Source organism: Monodelphis domestica, chromosome 5 (assembly GCF_027887165.1).
Source record: "Monodelphis domestica isolate mMonDom1 chromosome 5, mMonDom1.pri, whole genome shotgun sequence".
In the NCBI taxonomy this organism is placed as follows: domain Eukaryota; kingdom Metazoa; phylum Chordata; class Mammalia; order Didelphimorphia; family Didelphidae; genus Monodelphis; species Monodelphis domestica.
Genome location: NC_077231.1, coordinates 117,634,369 through 117,653,325, shown reverse-complemented (window position 1 = coordinate 117,653,325; position 18,957 = coordinate 117,634,369). Strand labels below are relative to the sequence as shown.

General features: G+C 36.3%; 1 protein-coding gene across 3 annotated transcripts in view; it reads right to left on the bottom strand.

The window, feature by feature from the left end:
• BORCS5 (BLOC-1 related complex subunit 5) overlaps positions 1-18,957 on the bottom strand; it is a 91,356-nt gene that overhangs the window by 32,835 nt on the left and 39,564 nt on the right. For all 3 annotated transcript variants that reach the window (XM_007503712.3, XM_007503713.3, XM_007503714.3), the window contains exon 3: positions 8,943-9,100. In XM_007503712.3, coding sequence (XP_007503774.1) covers positions 8,943-9,100 — 158 coding nt within the window. The remainder of the gene's footprint in view (positions 1-8,942; positions 9,101-18,957) is intronic.

Sequence of the window (18,957 nt, the reverse complement as noted above, 5' to 3'; positions counted from 1 at the left end):
CTCCAAAATTATTTTCCTTGTATTCCTCATATTAGTACTGATTTGAGCCTTTTTCAATATGGTTGTTGAGAATTTTCATGAATATTATAACCCCCTGATAGATATAATATCCAATTAATCAGAACATTGTTCAACTAGTCTCCATATATATTAGGAGGCTCTATATATGTACTTTTTCTTTTAAAAAGTCTTTACTTTCTATTCTAGTAACAACTCTAAGACAGAAAGGCATAAACAATATAGGGGAGGGGTGGAGGGAGGGAGAGAATGCGACCACTTGGATGGAAGGATGTGAGTAAAATTAATATGGATGAGAAGAGTTATTTGAATTTAAATCTCCAAGACTGTCAAAATAATCAGACTAATTTCTTCAGTCTCCAGAATATCCCAGGCTAATTCCTATCTCCAGACCTTTATTTCTTTCTCTGTCTTTACTAGAAGGCCCTCCTTTCTATTCATCTTCTACCCCTTTCCTGCCTACTCTTCACAGGCCTGATTTAATTGCCATACCTTCTTCAGATGTCTAATGCCTATAGTACCATGAACCACACAAATCAGCCAGTCAGTCAGTAAACACTTATTCAGTGCCTACTATGAACCAGGTACTATGCTAATAATTGCTAGGAATACAATGAAAGGCAAAGGATAGTGGCTGCCCTCAAAGAGGAAGTCAATATCCAGGGAACTATGTATAAATAAGTTACATACAAGATAAATACTTCCCAAAATCTTTTTTATTTGCTTCATATATTAATGTTTTTTAACACTTACTGTGCATTGGTTCCAAGGCAGAAGAACAGTAAGGGTTAGGAATTGGGGGTTAAGTGGCTCGCCCAGAGTCACACAGCTAGGAAGGGTTTGAGGCCAGATTTGAATTTAGGACCTCCCATTACTGGGTGGGCCTGGCCTTCAATCACTGAGTCACCCAGCTGCCCTCTTTATATATTAATCTTATCTCCCCAATTCAACTATTAATTTCCTAAGGAGAGAGACTTTTGTCTTATTTCTCCTTTCTCCTCTACAATGCCTAGGATGGGCAGGTGTTCAATAATGACTGGCCATCCTCGAGGACCCATGAAAACTAATTATCATTGTCAATTGACTCTGAAGGAAATAAATACAAAAACTCACAAATTGGAAAATACTAATGTGGAAGGAATTCTCCTAAATTGTTCCTCAGAAGCATGAGACTAAAAAAGCTCACCTAATACCCTGAATCTTTATTTTTATCAATAAATATACCAGTCCTGTTTCCTTTAGATCTGCATGTAGGCACTATAACTTTATGTGCTTTTATTTGTCCACATATTGAACTTCTTGAATACATATTCTCTTTGGTAATTCATTTCCTCCCCTTTTCAACACATGTAGCATTAAGTTACTTCCTTGCACCTCTTTAACCAAATTGCCAGGAAACATCTGGAAAAGTGGAGTGAGCTCATGTTTGATCAAAGTTATGCCTTCTGCTCTGTTCATTTTGGAAGTGACTAATTTCAACACTTGGTTTTGGAATGAGAAGAAACAGGCACATGCTTTTATGTATACATTTCAGGAGTTTGCTTATACATAAGGAAACAGGAAAAATAAATCACCATGAGGGAAAAAACCCCTAAAACAATGTATACTTTCTTTGCCCTCCCAGAGCTATTCCAGAAATGACTTCAAACTTTGGTTTTGCAACAACCCAGGGTAAACTGACTTATTTCAAGGAGTGCCACAAAACTCTCAAAATGAAGCTAATTTTAGACTCAGTTAAATTTCTGTAATGAATATTAGCAGGGCATATGCAGAGCTGCTCTGGCAGCTTTTCTAGCCAACTTACTGTGTTAGCTCAGAGCTTGGGTACTTTGAGGATGATGAAATCTCTAGGCACTTGTAGGCTAGCCACATATGACTCAGCACTGAAGGATAGGGTTGTGAGGGGATCACTTCAAAGAGAAAAAGACAAGTAGGTTCTAAGAGTGGCGAGGAGCCCCAGGAACATGCAATATTGGTAAGTAAGGAGCTACAGTGGTTTCCTTCTGAAGCAGTGGCTTTCAGAACCTCAGGTATATTTCCTCCCAGTTATTGTCCCATTTCCTCTACTTGAGAGTTTAAATTCTGCTTAGTTTCCTTTTTTCTGATTTTTTTAAAGCAGAATTTTCCTTTACTTAATTAGTGCTACAGAATCAGAGATAAGTATATTCTGAAATTCTTATTTTGCCCATTTCTTAAATTTCCTTATTTATTCTCTTTGTTTTACTCCATTTTCCCTTTAATTCTTTTGAGTTTAAAGCTGAACTTAACTCATCAGTTTGATATTATTTGGATATTTATTCTGTTGAATTTTATAGTTTTGACATATAGACTTGTTCTTTTTGAACTACATTTTCCTTTCCTTCTTATCCTATTTTCTTTTTTTCTCTCACTCAAGTTTGCTGGTTTGGTGTTATTTTCAATACTGTTTCTAATTTAGTATTCCATTTGTTTTACTTCTGCCTTTTATCTTCTTCCTTGGTATATGCTCTGTGTCTCATTGCACCTGTTCTATTGAACCTTTGTGGTTTTTTGCATATGAATGCCTATCATTTGATGGTGCTAACTGTAACACTCTGATTCTCCTACATGGGGATGTGCAAATGGAATGCACTTGTTCCTAATTTGCATATGCTTTGCTGTTTCTAACTAAACATCAATTACTTAGAATATGGTTTTAAATTCTCACTGTGGCAAAAGACTTCATAGCCAGTTCAATTACATGCTTTGATCAGTTAAATACTGTCATTATCAATCGACATTATGAAAAGATGAATGTTGCGTGTGAAATATATACTATGGTTTGCTGGTTAATGATGGCAGTAGGGAATTAATAATCTTTGGAGTTGGCTGTAAGTATGAAGTTCTGGATACTAAAAAAGTATCAAAGGACACAAAAAGAGAGTTTGTGAGACTAACATGCATTTTACACTACACTGTCAAGGTATTTGTCTTCTCAAACTCAGAATGGCTGAATGACTTGAATATAAAGAAGGAAACTATAAGCAAATTAGGAGAACACAGAATAGTATACATGTCAGATCTTTGGGAAAGGAAAGACTTTAAAACCAAGCAAGAGCTAGAAAAAAATCACAAAATGTAAAATCAATAATTTTGATTACATCAAATTAAAAAGGTTTTGTACAAACAAAACCAATGCAACCAAAATTAGAAGGGAAGCAACCAATTGGGAAACAACATAACAAAAACCTCTGACAAATATCTAATTAATTACACAAATTTAAAAAGAGCCAAACCAATTGTACAAAAAATCAAGCCATTCTCCAATTGATAAATGGGCAAGAGATATGAATAGGCAATTTTCAGTTAAAGAAATCAAAACTATTTTAAGTACATGAAAAAGTATTCTAAATCTCTTATAATCAGAGATGCAAATCAAAAAAACTCTGAGGTGTCACCTCACACCTAGTAGATTGGCTAACATGGCAGCAAAGGAAAGTAATGAATGCTGGAGTGGATGTGGCAAAGTGGGGATATTAATGTATTGCTGGTAGAGTTGTGAACTGATCCAACCATTCTGGAGGGCAACTTGGAACTATGCACTAAAAGACTGTCTGCCCTTTGATCCAGCCATAGCACTGCTGGGTTTGTACCCCAAAGAGATAATAAGGAAAAAGACTTGTACAAGAATATTCATAGTTGCACTCTTTGTGGTGGCCAAAAATTGGAAAATGAGGGGATGCCCTTCAATTGGGGAATGGCTGAACAAATTGTGGTATATGTTGGTGATGGAATACTATTGTGCTCAAAGGAAGAATAAACTGGAAGAATTCCATGTGAACTGGAACAACCTCCAGGAATTGATGCAGAGTGAAAGGACCAGAACCAGGAGAACAATGTACACAGAGACTGATACACTGTGGTACAATCGAATGTAATGGACTTTTCCATTAGTGGCAATGCAGTGATCCTGAACCACTTGGAGAAATCTACAAGAAAAACAATTATCCATATTCAGAGGGAAAACTGTGGTAGTAGAAACACAGAAGAAAAACAATTGCTTGATTACATGGGTCGAGGGGATATGGCTGGGGATGTAGACTCTAAATGAACATCCTAATGCAAACACCAACAACATGGAAATAGGTTCTGATCAAGGACACATGTAATACCCAATGAAATTATGTGTTGGCTACGGGAAGGGTGGGAAAGGGAGGGAGGGAAATAATGTGATTCTTGTAACCAAGGAATAATGTTCTAAATTAACTAAATAAATTATTTTTTTTTTAAAGGTAGATGTCTTCTGGTAAGCTAGACCAGGGAATGAGCTTGTCTGATACAGGAAAGGTCCCAAGTTCTCCATCCCCTACAACTCAAAGTTGTTTCCAAGACTAGACATATCCATCTCTGAACCACTGTCCAATCATCTATGATCAAGCAAAGAAAGCCAAAACAGAAGAGGTAGCCAGAGGCCCACTGCTCTAGCTGCCACATGGGAACAGTGTCTGTTTGATTATGATTGGGAAAATCTAAGCTTCCTTCCCTACCTTGTCTGGTAGCCCTTACACAATCAATCCTCAGTCTGGAAGAGATGAGGCTGACAAGCAGGGTCACTCTTTTTAAAGGTCCACTAAGTTAATGGCTCTTCCTGCTTGGCAGCTAATCAGAGTATGGCTTTTATCATCCCCAAATTGCCTTAGTCTTTCAGTACTGAATCACACATGGTTGGCCAGGAGCAGCCAGGAGCTCAATCATTCCCAAAGTGCCCAGGCCCTGAGTTAGCACACATAGATGGCTAGAAATAGACAGAGTGGCTCTGTTCATGCCCTGTAACAAATGCACTACTGTCCAAGGAGGGATGCACGCCATAGGTACAAATAGTAAAGTGAATATACATCTTAGGTACATCCAGCAAGAAACTCTTTAAATATCTTTACATATCAGGCAAGAACTGTCCTCGATTTTTACTCTGAACTTTGCTTGTACCTCCTTCATATAGTATGTTCTATTTTATATTTTACTTACTTGTAGCTGTATTATAGAGCTTACCAATTCTTGAGTTCCATGAAGGCATTTTGGTATACATTATGGCAATAACCATTATTATGTAATATATGTAACATGATAAATGTATAATTACATAGTGATGATAATTACATTATGATAATAATAATAACAATAATAGGAGTCAGCATTTATAAATTTACATAATACTTTAAGGTTTGTAAAGGCACCTTAGAAATGTTACTTTATTCTCACAACAATTCTAAAAGATAAGTATTATTATTATCCTCATTTTACAGATGAAGAAACTGAAGCAGACTTGCCTAAGGTCATACAGAGAGTGTGTGTGAGGCTGGATTTGAATTTAGGTCTTCCTGACTATAGGTCCAGTGCTGTGCTACCTAGTATAAAAATGGAGATTTGAACCCCGGACTTCAATTCCCAGAAGTCCTTGCTCTAGTTCCCAAGATGCCCTCTAATATCACTGAGATTCCCACCTGGGTGAGATCAAAGTAAAAGCCTACTGAGCTCTCTTCCTACTTCTGCTTCCAAGCAGACACGTCTCTCATGATGTAAGTGAAATTGAATGGGCCTTTCGGCCCTCCTAGGCATGTGCTTTCTTACTTGTATTTTCCTAAATTCTTAATCTTTAATAAACCTCATAAAATTATAATACTTCTAGCAGAGAAACTAATTTTAACTGCTACACTAGATGCCCAACACACAGTAGTCATTTAATAAAGTTTTGTTGAAATAAAGTAATTAAAGCAATGACCTTATAGGATAGATTTTAGAGAAAACAAAGGAAGGTTAGCCAATTTTCAAACCAAAAAAAAAGGATATATATTAAATTTGATACCAGCTGCCCCCTTTACTTCATATTTTAGAAGAAAACAAAGAGTTAGTATTGAAATTTTCTTCCTGAACATTTAGTTAAAACATGCAGCACATATCAGGCTTCCTAGAATATGGTAAGGAATACCTAGCCCAGGGCTCTTTAAGCTCCCTAAGTACCTAAAGGTGGCTCTTTATAGGAAAAATCAATCAATCCATGACCATTAAGAGTCCATTAGATGGCTCAGAGGATAGAGAGTTGGGCCTAGCGATAGGAGGTCCTGGATTGCAATCAGGCCTATACTTTCTAGCTGGGTGACCCTGAGCAAGTCATTTAACCCCAATTGTCTAGCCCTTACTAATCTGCCTTGGAACCAATATTTAGCATGAATTCTAAGACAGATAATAAGAATTTTTTTAAGCCTATTATAATAAGCAAGGCACTGTGCTACTAAAAACCAAACACAAAATATTAGACAGTTTCTGCCCTCAGGGAACTTCTAAGGGGATAATAATATGTTCACATGATAGTAAGTTTAAGGTATATATGTAGCATCTCATACCAATTTCCCCTTTTTGTAAGAAAAAACACTCCCTTGAATTTAAGGGAAAGCATGTCCCAGAATTTTATGGGAATACTGTCCTTTAGTCCTTTGTATACTTTCTTAGTAAATATTTCTTTGTCAAAGTTGATAATGTTAATTAGCTTGTTGATAATGAGGAGCAATAGTATTGACTACTAATACTATGCTGGGGAACAGAGAGAAAATTTCAACGCAAATTCTATGTTTTCTTCTAAAATATCAAATATGTGCTGGTGAAGTTGTGCATTAATCCAACCACTCTAGAGGACAATTTGGAACTATGCCCAAAGGGCACTAAAAGACTGTCTGCCTTTTGATCCAGCCATAGCACTGCTGGGTTTGTACCCCAAAGTGATAAGGAAAAATACATGTACAAAAATATTCACAGCTGCTCTCTTTGTGGAGGCAAAAATTAGAAAATGAGGGGATGCCCTTCAATTGGGGGATGGCTGAACAAATTGTGGTATATGTTGGTGATGGAATACTATTGTGCTAAAAGGAATAATAAAGTGGAGGAATTCCATGGAGACTGGAACAACCTCCAGGAAGTGATGCAGAGCGAGAGGAGAAGAACCAGGAGAACATTGTACACTGAGACTGACACACTGTGGTACGATCAAATGTAATGGACTTCTCTACTAGCAGCAATGCAGTGATCCAGGAAAATTCAGAGGGACTTATGAGAAAGAACACTATCCACATTCAAAGGAAGAACTGTGGGAATAGAAACACAGAAGAAAAAATAACTACTTCAATACATGGGACGAGGGGATATGGTTGGGGATATAGTCTCTAAATGAACATCCTAATGCAAACACCAACAACATGGAAATAGGTTTTGATCAAAGACACATGTAGTACCCAATGAAATTGCGTGTTGGCTGCAGGAAGGGTGGGGGAGGGGAGGGAAAAATATAATTCTTGTAACCAAGGAATAATGTTCTAAATTGACTAAATAAATTAATTTAAACTAAATAAATAAAATATCAAATGTGCATGCATCAACAGATTTATAATATACATTTCCTTGCATACTTAGTCAAAACCTGCAGAACACATCAGGTTTCCTAGAATACAGTTAGGAAAGATTTGCCTAATTCAAGATTCTTCAGACTCTAAGGATTTAAATGTGGTTCTTTGTAGGAAAAAGATATAAGCTTACATAAGGAACCAATGATAGTGGAATATAATTATTTTTAAAAAACAAACCAGTTTATGGATAGTAGGTTAAAAACTCCTTTTCTTGTCTATTCTAAGTGAATGCCTAATGTTTGAACTGCCACACTCAAATAATAATTACCAATATCAGTCTTATAAAACTGAGATCATACTAAATGGATCCCACCAAATAGTGTCTTATTTTTGGATTTTGGTTTTTATCCCTAGAGGATAGCATACTGCCTCCTTGCTTATAAAGGATTTTATACAACTGAAGAAAAACTAAACAAATTAAGGTAGGAGGAAGCAATAAATCAAGGATAAACCTAATTTTGTAAAATCCTGTTAATTAAAATGTTTAAAACCACAAAGATATTTTGTGTGGATTTCCTATGGATCTTCTATTAGGAGTGGCTTCTAAAACTTTACTCTGAGCTATGGCAATGATAACTCCTACAAATCAACATATCAACAAGCATAAATGGAGTACTTTCAGTGAGCAAAAAAGTACATTAGCTGTAATAGAGAAAATAAGAGAAGGATAAAGGGTAGTATCTTCTTTAAAAGGGCTTCCACCTAGTTGGACATAGACAAAATTGCTAAGAACTGCTGGACCAACAATTCTCAAAGTATGGTCTGACTACCCATAAGGGGTCCCTGAGACCCTTTCAGAGAATCTGGGAGGTCAAAACAATTTTCCTAATAATACTTAGATGTAATTTGTTTATTAAAATACTTCTTTTCCAACATCATGTCTACATAAGGCCAGATTCTCTTCAAACAAAACGACAGATTGTAACAGACTGAATGCAGAAACAGATACAATATGAACAATCACCTAGCCCAACTACTTCATTTCACAAATGAGGAATCAATACACAGAGGAGTGAAGTAACTTGCCCCTGGTCACATAGTAACCAGATGGAGCCACTGTTTTTCTTTGTTTGTTTGTTTTTTCTTAGTAGAAGACATCTTTTACCAAGAATGGGAGCAAAATTATAAAGGACTCAAATAAATTTAGATACATATTCATGCTGACAGATACAATCATAACAATTAATTGGCTTCCTCTGTTCAGTAATCATGGAAAAAGTAGATGAGAGGCCTGACTCCCAGTTCAGTGTTCTGTCCACTGTCTCATTGTGCTATCTATCCACAGACTGTACACAGATACTGCATAATAAATAAGAGGGAAATGGTCTATCCAAAACCTAATGAAATTCAATAGGGGCATAGGAATTCTTATGAAGAAAAAACAAATCCCAGTCCTGGAATCCCAAGATCACAGGCAAAGTATAGAAAACAACCAAAGAATTCATAGTGAACCATGACCAAAATGAGCCAGTAAGTTCACTTTAAGAGAGAAAAGAAAAGCAGTGTAATTACCTCTTTGATTCTCTTGACCAAAGCATTCTGATCAAAAGAAACAGCTTCTGCACATTGATGAAGGTGATCTTGATATCGAAGACAGAGTTGGAGAACTTGTTGAGAGTCTAGCTTCTCCAATTTGGTGTTTGTGGGAGATGTCTGGCCACTCAAAAGCCCTAAAAGAACAGAGGAAAGAATGAATTATACCAGTGATAGGTTTATGGAGCAGATAGTTGTTAAATAATCTGTAAAGGAAGAAAAAGTATCATTTATCATTGCATCTAGATTTAGACAATTCAGTGACTTCTGGATTCAACACCAAAAGTTTTGGCAATCACAGATTTATTGGTTTTCTTGCTTTTGATTTAATTTTAATAATAAAATGGTTATCTTAGCTAATAAAGTGGAATATGTTATACAAGAAGTAGGAAGGTGATGCTAAAAACAAATTAGCAAAGGAACAAAAAACATATCAGAGTTCCATAATAAAATTTCTGGGAGTGGGAAGGGACCTCAACATCCTCACTATAATATATTCACCAAGGGTTGGTCCAATCTGCTTGAAGTATTAGGAGTTTCCTTTTTAGATCTTTTAATCAAGTCTTATTTTTATTATCTCTTTGTCTAAGATCATGATCTTTACCTCTGTGTTAGGCCTAGGATCTTCAGAGCTTCCCAGGTCTATTCCTGTGGCTAGGTGCTAAGGCAGCATAAGGCATGTGGGCCCAGGGGCACAGGTAGGTGGCACAGTGGATAGAGGATAAGACACGGAATCAGGAAGACCTAAGTTTATGTCCAGCCTCAGACACTTACTACCTGTGTGAACCTGAGAAAGTCACTTAACACTGTTTGCCTCAGTTTTCCTCATCAAGAAAATGAGCTAGAGAAGGAAATGGCAAGATGCTCCAGTACCTTCGTCAAGAAAACCTCAAAAGAAATCATGAAAAGTCAAACATGACTGAAACACCACCAAAGGGTGGCAGAACACTACTTCTGTGAAAAGCAGTCTATTTAAACCTTGGATCTGCAAAGCTCTTCAGGTCTGATGTTCTTATGGGTTTTGAGAGGTTTTCCTCTCTTCTAGCCACACAAGTCAGTAAAGCATAACCCAGGTCAGAATGTGAGGGGCTTCTCTCAAACTGTAAATGATGCTATTGAGCAAGTCACTCCTTCTCTAGCCTTCTCTTCACAGAGCACAGGCTTTCTCCTGTTAGCTTCCAGCATTAAAGCTTTCCTCCAATCAGATCAGCCCTCCACATCAACTGCAGAGCCTCATCTCTAGTTGTTTAATGCCAGCTATCCTCTGCTCCTTCTCAGATCCACTAAAGACTCCTGCTTATCTCAAGTTTTCTGTCACCTTTTCTCACCTGCTCAGCTACTGACTTCTGGGTTCTGTTTTCTATAATCAGCTACTCTTGTCAGTCTCTCTGAGACTGGCTGATTTTTTTTATCTTACTTTTAAAGCCCTGAATCATAGTCTCTTTATGTGTAGGGATCCACTTCTATCTTAAAGTGAGAAACCCATAATCTACGTTTCTATCACATGACACAAATAATTACTATAAATAGGTCCAAAGTCTTAAAACGTTTCTTTGAGTTTCCATATAATAATTTTCAAAGACCTAAAAACAATCAAATAAATTAGCTCCTGGGAAACACTCAAACTATAGCCAATTTTACAATCAGTATTTTTGCCTCTGAGGGCCATGCTTTATTTAGCTCTGGGCTTCTCAGAACTTTGCCCACAGAATTGTCTCAAGTTGCATTTTTTTCCTTGAGTTTTACACAAATAATTCTTTTTTTCCTGCCTCTGTCAGCAAATAAAATGACCATATAATAAAGGGACAGTTCTCTCCACATCAATGCTGGTACTATTTTTTGGCTTTCAGACCACACCAAAAGAAGAATAGAGGGAGGTACAAGGAAAGACATATATGTATCAGAATGAGAGGAATAGTTAATACATTGGAGGACAACATCAGGAAACAAATAGATCTTGATAGCCTAGAGTATAGGACTGTGCCTGATAAGATTTCATAGAATAGGAAAGTTAACTTCAAGTGTATATGACAGAGGAGGCATTGATAGGCAACAGTTTGTTAGAAAAAGATCTGGGAGTTTTAGTAGCCTGCAAGCTCAATGTATCAGCAGAGTAGGATGGCTGCCAAAAAAAAAAAAATCCTAACATGATCTTGACTCCATTAAGAGACACAGCTTCCACTCTGCCATGCTCTGTCCACATATGAAATATTACCTTTAGTACTACCAAGGCCCTTCAACATTTAACAGAGTACTATATGAGAAGGCAGTGAATTACTGGACTGGGTTGGGGTAAGAATTCCTGTGTTCTCATTTGGGCTCTGCCACTCACTATTTTGCAAGACCCTGAGTAAGTCATTAATTTTTGAGACCTAGCTTGACTATCTGAAAAGTAAAACTACACTATGAATACCAGGGACAGGGTTATAGTTTAGAATGAAATGAAATAATATATGCTAAAAAGTCTCATTAATTGTAAAACATGTGTTACTTTTGTAATGATTTGCCGCTATTTCTGCAAAAAACGTTATCTCCTCTTAACTATATTGTAAACTCCTAGAGAAGGGGGAAAATGTCTTCAACTTCTATCCTTTTTGTCCTCTTAGAATAATAAAGACTATGGAAAATGTAGGCATTCAAATATTTGTATAGTTTTGGATTCAAAGTCTGATCTATTAGATCCTGAATGTTTAGGATTAGAATTTTCTATTCTATATATTGGAAACATTTCCTAATAAAAACCTGCAGAAAACCATCATGGCTGTAGAGGAACAGGGAGGTGGGGGCCAGAGATAGGGCACAGAACTAAAGATAAATATTTTATAGTCAATAAGCTACAATTTGTACCTACCTCTTTATGTAAAGGGTTGGATGGAAAAATCATCAGAGTTAGTCAGATATTGGAAAATGTCTGACTAACTTTTGCTGACCAAGTCTTCCCCTCTGAAATGTCAGGTGGAAAAAAACCCTACAATTGTCCCAATACAAAGTACAGAGTTATATGAGTGCTAAGCCTGGCTCTTACTGAGTAGTTTCTTAACTCTAGGAGGCCTATCCAATTTCTGGGCTGGGACTATATTTTAAAACTAGTAAGACTTACATTTTGCAGTCACTTCTTTCTAAAATACAATCAACCCTTGGGTATATGATTGAAGGTTTTGGCTTTAAATGATCGCTCTATTACAAATATTAATAATATGGAAATGGGTTTTGAACAACAATACATGTATAACACAGTGGAATTGCTCATCTGCTCCTGGAGGGGGAAGGGAAAGGGGAGGGAAAGAATATGAATCATGTAACCACAGAAAAATATTCTAAATAAATAAATTTAATAAAAAAATAAAATATAATCAATCTTATTTTGGAAAAAAGCTATTATAAAGATACAGACAAAAGAATTTGTACAAACATACTCTGGCTTGACATCCCCTGGACAGCAATTAAGTGATTGCCTTCATTTGACTAACACTTACTAAGCACTCACTAAATGCAATCTGCCACTCCACAGTCAATTTTACTTAAAAAGAGAAACATACACACGCATACATTCTGCATGCTCATGCCTTGGGGGAAAAGGAGGAGAGGATTTTGGAACTGTGCTTTCCTCTGTGTAAGAAAACTCCCTCTACCAAGGCAGATAACAACTGTTCTGGACCTTGGAGCCATAGATTGATCAGAGGCAATATAAGTCAGAGGCAGGGCTTGTACCCAGTTACTCCATAGGTGGTCTTCATTCTCTACATCATATTGCCTCTCCTACTTATTGTTTTTTAAACCAGAAGAATGAAAGTCTAAGAGCCTGTGCCTATCCTACAGTCTTAAGTCCCATAAGTCATTACTATCAGCCATGACATCAGGAAAGACTTCAGAGATATCATGTCATTCGAGCTACATCTTATCAATTTTAATTGCTCTTGAAACTTTATGGGACACTGAGTCTAGACAGACAGAATTCATACCCCAACAGAAAGATAACAACTAACTCCCAGTCTTCAACTTGGGTAAAATACCACTTCCTGGCCTCATGATAATGAAGTCACTAAAACAGCTATGGGAATATCAGCTAAGAAGTAACCTTTATTTGTAGATTACTCATCTGTTCTAGTAACCACCAATTAGTAACCACCAATGATTGAATCAAAAAATAGATGGGCTCCCTCAAGAGGACCTGGGAGAGAAAGTTGGGGCTAAAAAGCTTAAGTTAGCTAATGAAATACTTTACTCCCAAGATATGGAAGGCTCCTGTACCACTACTACCATCTTACTTTAAGAGTAGCTGAGCTAATCTGAAAATAATATGATGGGAAAAAGTCAGCAGAATATAAATCTTTCTCTTACAGAGTTGATCAAGTATTTTCAGTGGGATGTCTGAGCATCTTCAGTGAATACTACTGCATTGGAAATGGACTGCATTAGTACATTAAGAAAAAACATTACTATGTTATTAAAAATCTATGCCAAACAATCCTCAATATGGCAAACATCAATTTGTCACTCTAATAGCATTTAATTATTGTGGGCTTAGATGGTTTTCATGTTCTCTCTTTTCCTTCCCAACAGTATACATAAATGTCTAAAAAGATCCTTGGAGAACCCTCCTTCTCTGTCCATGACTTCCACAGTGCATATAATACATCAGAACTGTGAAACACACGATTCCAACACCAATAACACTTCTTGCCCCCAAACTTTATCAGATATAAGGAACCCCCATAATACAGCAAAATGCCTAAAATTATTGTTTCCTCTCCAAGTATAAAATGCTATGGCCATCCTTCATACCCCATTCTTTTCTTTTCACCAGGATTCATAAAGTCATAAAGCTCATATTGACATATTAACAATCCCCTGAAACTCTGACTTGCAGTTAACCATTTTGAGCTAGTAGACCTGGAAAAACAGTTCATCTGGAAATATTATCTATGATGATACAATTCAAATCAATTTAGGGAACTTTTTTTTATTTACAATATTTTTCCATGATTCCATGATTCATAATCCCCCCTCCTCCACTCTCTCCTTCCCCTCCCAAATTCAACAAGAACTTCCATTGGGTTATACATGTATCATTGTTCAAAACATATTTCTATGTTTTTTGTATTTGCAGCACAGTGGTCCTTTAACATCAAAACCCTAATCACATCCCTATTGCACTAAGTGATTGAGCACATATTTTTCTAATGCATTTCTGGTTCCGCAGTTCTTTCTCTGGATATGGAAATTCAGGGAACTTAAGTAAGAACAAGTAAACAAGATTTGAGAAGAGTCTTATGAACATATGATTATAAATATTGCAAACAAGACTAATCATAAGGACAAAGCACATGCTTAAAAGAAAGTAACAAAAATCAATTCAAAAGAAATAAATGGAGGAAAGAAAAAGCCTAAAGAATCATAATCTTAAATGTGATATTAAGTAAGTCAACCAAATGAGAGTGACAAAACTTATTAAAAGATAAAATGTAACTCAACAAATTGCTGCATATAACAAGCATATAAAAAAGTAAAAACTCATGAAGAATGTAAATGAAAGAATGGAATAAAATTTACTTTGTTCTATCAGACACAGCAAAAACAAAATCCTAAAACTTCAAGAGTTAGAAATACCACAATCATATATCGTACAGAGAAGTATTACAAAGAGGTAAGAAAGAACTAGAAGCAAAGAAGATGTCATCTGTTCCCCAAGTCCAAAGAGAATAAGTTTAATTCCTCTCCATAAGATAGTCTTGAAAGTATGAGAAGCTATCATGACCAAGAAAAAAGCTTTTCTTCTTTAGGCTAAAAGTCCCCAATCCCTTCCAAACAATGCTCATAGCATATGACCTTAAGGTCTTTTACCAACCTAACTACAAGACCTCCAGCTTAATAATGTCTTTCTAAATATAATACCAAGAACTAAATTTAAAACTCCAGTTTAATATTTGTGGTCTAAGATTAAATTAGCTTCTTTGGATGTCACATCACACTATTGACTCATATTAGCTTTTTAATTCATTAAAATCCTTGGCTTTTTAAAAGATTAACTACTATTTAGCCACAACTCTACCGTACTGTGCTTGAAATATTAATTTTTTTCTAACTCAAGTGTAACATTTTACATTTTTTCCTATTAGGATTCACTTTATTCTATTTGATTGATTTTTAAAACTTTTTGAATTCCTATTCTGTCATCAACTGTCCCTCACAACTTCATGTCATCTGCAAATCTGATGAACATAGTCTAGACCTTTATGGGCAAAATACTGCAATCATTTCTAAAAGAAAGTGATACTGAAGGTTTCTGAAGTAGGGCTGTATCTTATTTTAACATATTCACTAGCTCCCCATTAATATATTCTAAGATTATGTCAGGATTCATGGTGTTTGTGCCCTTCTTCATGCTCTTTTAAAGACCACTTAACAGTTGCTCAGCAACACAGCCACCAGTTCTCTTTGAATGCTAGTGCATCAAGTGAAAAGTGCTCGATTACACAGTTCTTAGATATCAAATCTCTAACCATTCTTGTTCATATTCCTCTTTCCTCCAACAAAGCTTTTTTTAAAATGTGGTTTTTGCTATTCTTAGTTTTCATTTCCATCTTTAGCTCCTTCTGACCTTAAGTCATCCTGATACTATTCTTAGAGCACCAGGTCATGTTTTTGTATTCATTCTCCATTTTCTATACATATCACTTGTCACTGTCTTCCCTGTACTCACACATGGATATCAGAATGCTGCCTTTTTTCCTCATCAGAATTCTTTCACTTTATTTCAGAATTTAATTCTTAAAAGACTTCCTGTCTCTACTAGTTTAAGTTATGCAGTAGAACTTGTCGTTGGGCTCCTATGTATTCTTTTTCTAATCCCTTTGAAATCTGCTCTCCATAAATTTATGGTACATTTTCTACTGTCCCAAACTTTCTTCCCCATCTCTATAACCAATTCTAAAATGGAATAGGTAATTTCTCCCGATTCCCATTCCATCATTTCTATCCCAGACCAGTTCATTTGTTGGTGAGAAGAGGCAAAATAGGAAAACAAAGTCACTGATTCCTCCACATTTTATGGATAAAATGATCAACAGAAACCAAGAGATTACTAGCTGTTCCACTTCTGGAAGAAAAAAGGTACCAGTAAATGCCTGGATAACTGAAGCTCCCCATGGCTACCATATAATGCCTAGAATCTTTCCCTTCCTTTAACATGTACTCAAGCACCACTTTCTACATAAAGCCTTTCCTGATTTCCTCAACTTCAAGTTATCTTCCCTATGAACTATCTGGTATTTAAATATTTTATATGTATCTGTATTTAACTTTATATTTGTAATTTCTACACTTTTATATTTATTTGGTGTCATCTCTATTAACATGTAAATTCCTTACAAGCTGAGACTGCAATTCTTTCCTTCATTTTACTTGTATCCCCTATGCCCACCAGAATGCCTGACAAGTAGTAAATGCTAAATGCTGACCTATTGATTCTTAACTAAAGCTACTCTGTTCTGCCCCTTCCCCCCCCCCACCTTTTACCCATCTATTCCTTGTGTATAAGGTATATCTTTCCAGAATCATATCCCAGTCAGAAGTCTCACCATACCTGATTCTGGTGGCATCAAGTTATAAGAACAAATTTGCCTCTGAGTCCTGAGATCTGGTTTTATAGGTAAATATTATGATGTAAAATTGAATTTAAGTTCTGTAACTAATTTTAGGGCATTGTCAGGCTTGGAGTCAGGAAGACTCCTCTTCCAGAGTTCAAATCTGACTTCAGACAAGTCCTGGCTCTGTGACCCTGGGCAAGTTACATAACCCTGTTTGCCTCAGATTCTTCTATCTTTGCCAAGAAAACCCCAAATGTGGTCACAAAGACTCAAAATGATTGAAGAACAGCAACAAACTGATTTTAACTGTAACTCTTCAACTGATTTACATTCAAGGACAGAGCTTCTTAAAAAGTTTTATTGATAGTCTTTTTTTCTTTTACATTGATGTCACTTCCAAATGACTACATCCCCCTATAGAAAAGAAGTATAATTAAACAAAGAAAATCAGCACACTGGCCATATCTAACAATGTCCACTATTAACATCCACCATGACTATCAAAGTCCATCACAATCTGTCACCTCTTTGTGGCAGGAAGCATTCTTTAAACCCAGTCCTCTCAAATCATGGTTAATCATCACTAATTGAGTAGAGTTCCAAATGTTATCACCACATTGTCAGCATTGTGGTCACCACAGTTCTTCCTTCAAAGGCAGTTTACATGGAAACTTTGGATCTGTGAGCTACCAGTGAATTGTGATGTCTCACTAAACCTTCTGTGTTCCATTCAATTCCTCTGTTTTCTCCCCTCTCCTCTCTATCGTAATTTCATCTTCAAAGCTAACTTTTCATTTTTTTCTTTGTTTTTTTTACTGTTCCCATTCCCATGTCTCTGTCTTCACCATATTCCTCTCCCTTCTCTCATATTCCATTCTTTACTCCTAACCTTATTCCCTGAGATATATGCTGTCTGACTAAAAAGATAATCTGTGGAGCTGAGGGTACTAAAAGATGTCAGGATGACACCCAAAATTGAATATAAAGACATTCTTCCCCTCAACTTTCTCCACCCTCCAGTCATCTCTGTCTTCCCAAATGTCTCAGCAGGTCATCATGACACCAGAATGTTCATTACCACCTTTTCCCAAAGCTTCAAGGTCTTCAGAACAAAGATGTTCTAACTATAGTTCATCTAATTTGTTAAAATTAGCCAGATCCCTCTGGATAACTTCAACATTCACCAAATGTTCTTGACATAAGCTAAAGTGTCAGCCACAATGTATATTCTTCAATTTGCCCATGCCCAATGCTGAAGAGAAAACTAGATATAAAAAATGGGGAAAAGATAGAAAGGAAAGCAGACCACTTGGGAACAAAAAGACAAAAATGTCAACACTCCCTACCCTCAAGCTCATGTTCAATTACAGAAATGATACATATGTCTAAAGATTATTAATTTAATAAGATAATTTTGGGGGTGGGATCAAGATAAGCCTTAATATTGATGTTAGTCTTGAGCTAAATTTTGAAGGAAGCTAGCGATCTCAAGCAGCTAGGTAGCTAAGTGGATAAAGCACAGGAAGACTAGAGTTCAAATGTGGCATCAGTCACTCATTAGCTGTATAACCCTGGGCAAGTCTCTTAACCTCTGATAACTGATACTCTGTCTGCCTTAATTCATTAGAGAAGGAAATGGCAAACCACTCCAGTATCTTTGCTAAGAAAATCTCGGGGACATAAGGAGTCAACAACAATAACAACAACAGGAATTCTAAGGAGCCTGTTGTAAAACTGAAAAGATGGAGATTAGACTCTAAAGTACATATTTAAGATAATACATAATTAATATGTAATATGTTCAGAAAAATAGACTGAACCCTGACTGTGAAATTTTTAAATGGCAGAGGAATTTGTATTTTACCCTAGAGGCAATATAGAGCCACTGGAGGGTATTTTTTTTCTTTTTAAATCAATCAACTGATAAGCATTTATTAAGAACCTACTTAAGATTATACTCTAAGCAAGACAAATAACATATTCATATCTAAGTCAATATAAAGTATATATAAAGTAAATGCAAGATAATTTCAGAGGTGATGAGACACTAGTTGAGACAGGGGAAAAAAGGAAAAGTCTCATGGAGGGGAAAACATCTAAGTTGAACACTGAAGGAAGTTAAGGATTCTAAGAGATGGAGGTGAGGAGGGAATAGGTATTCCAGGGATACTGATAGCCTATGTGGAGGCCCAGAGACCAAAGAAGGAATGTCATATGAGAGTAACAACAAGGCAAATCTGGCTAGACTTCAGAACACAGAATCGGAAGTCAGATGTAGTCAATCAGGAAAAGGAGGCTAGAGCTGGGTTATGAAGGAATATCTTCATATGTCAAACAATATAATTTGAATGTGATCCTCAAGGCAATAGGGGACCTCTAGAGTTTCCTGAGCAGAAGAAGCAAGA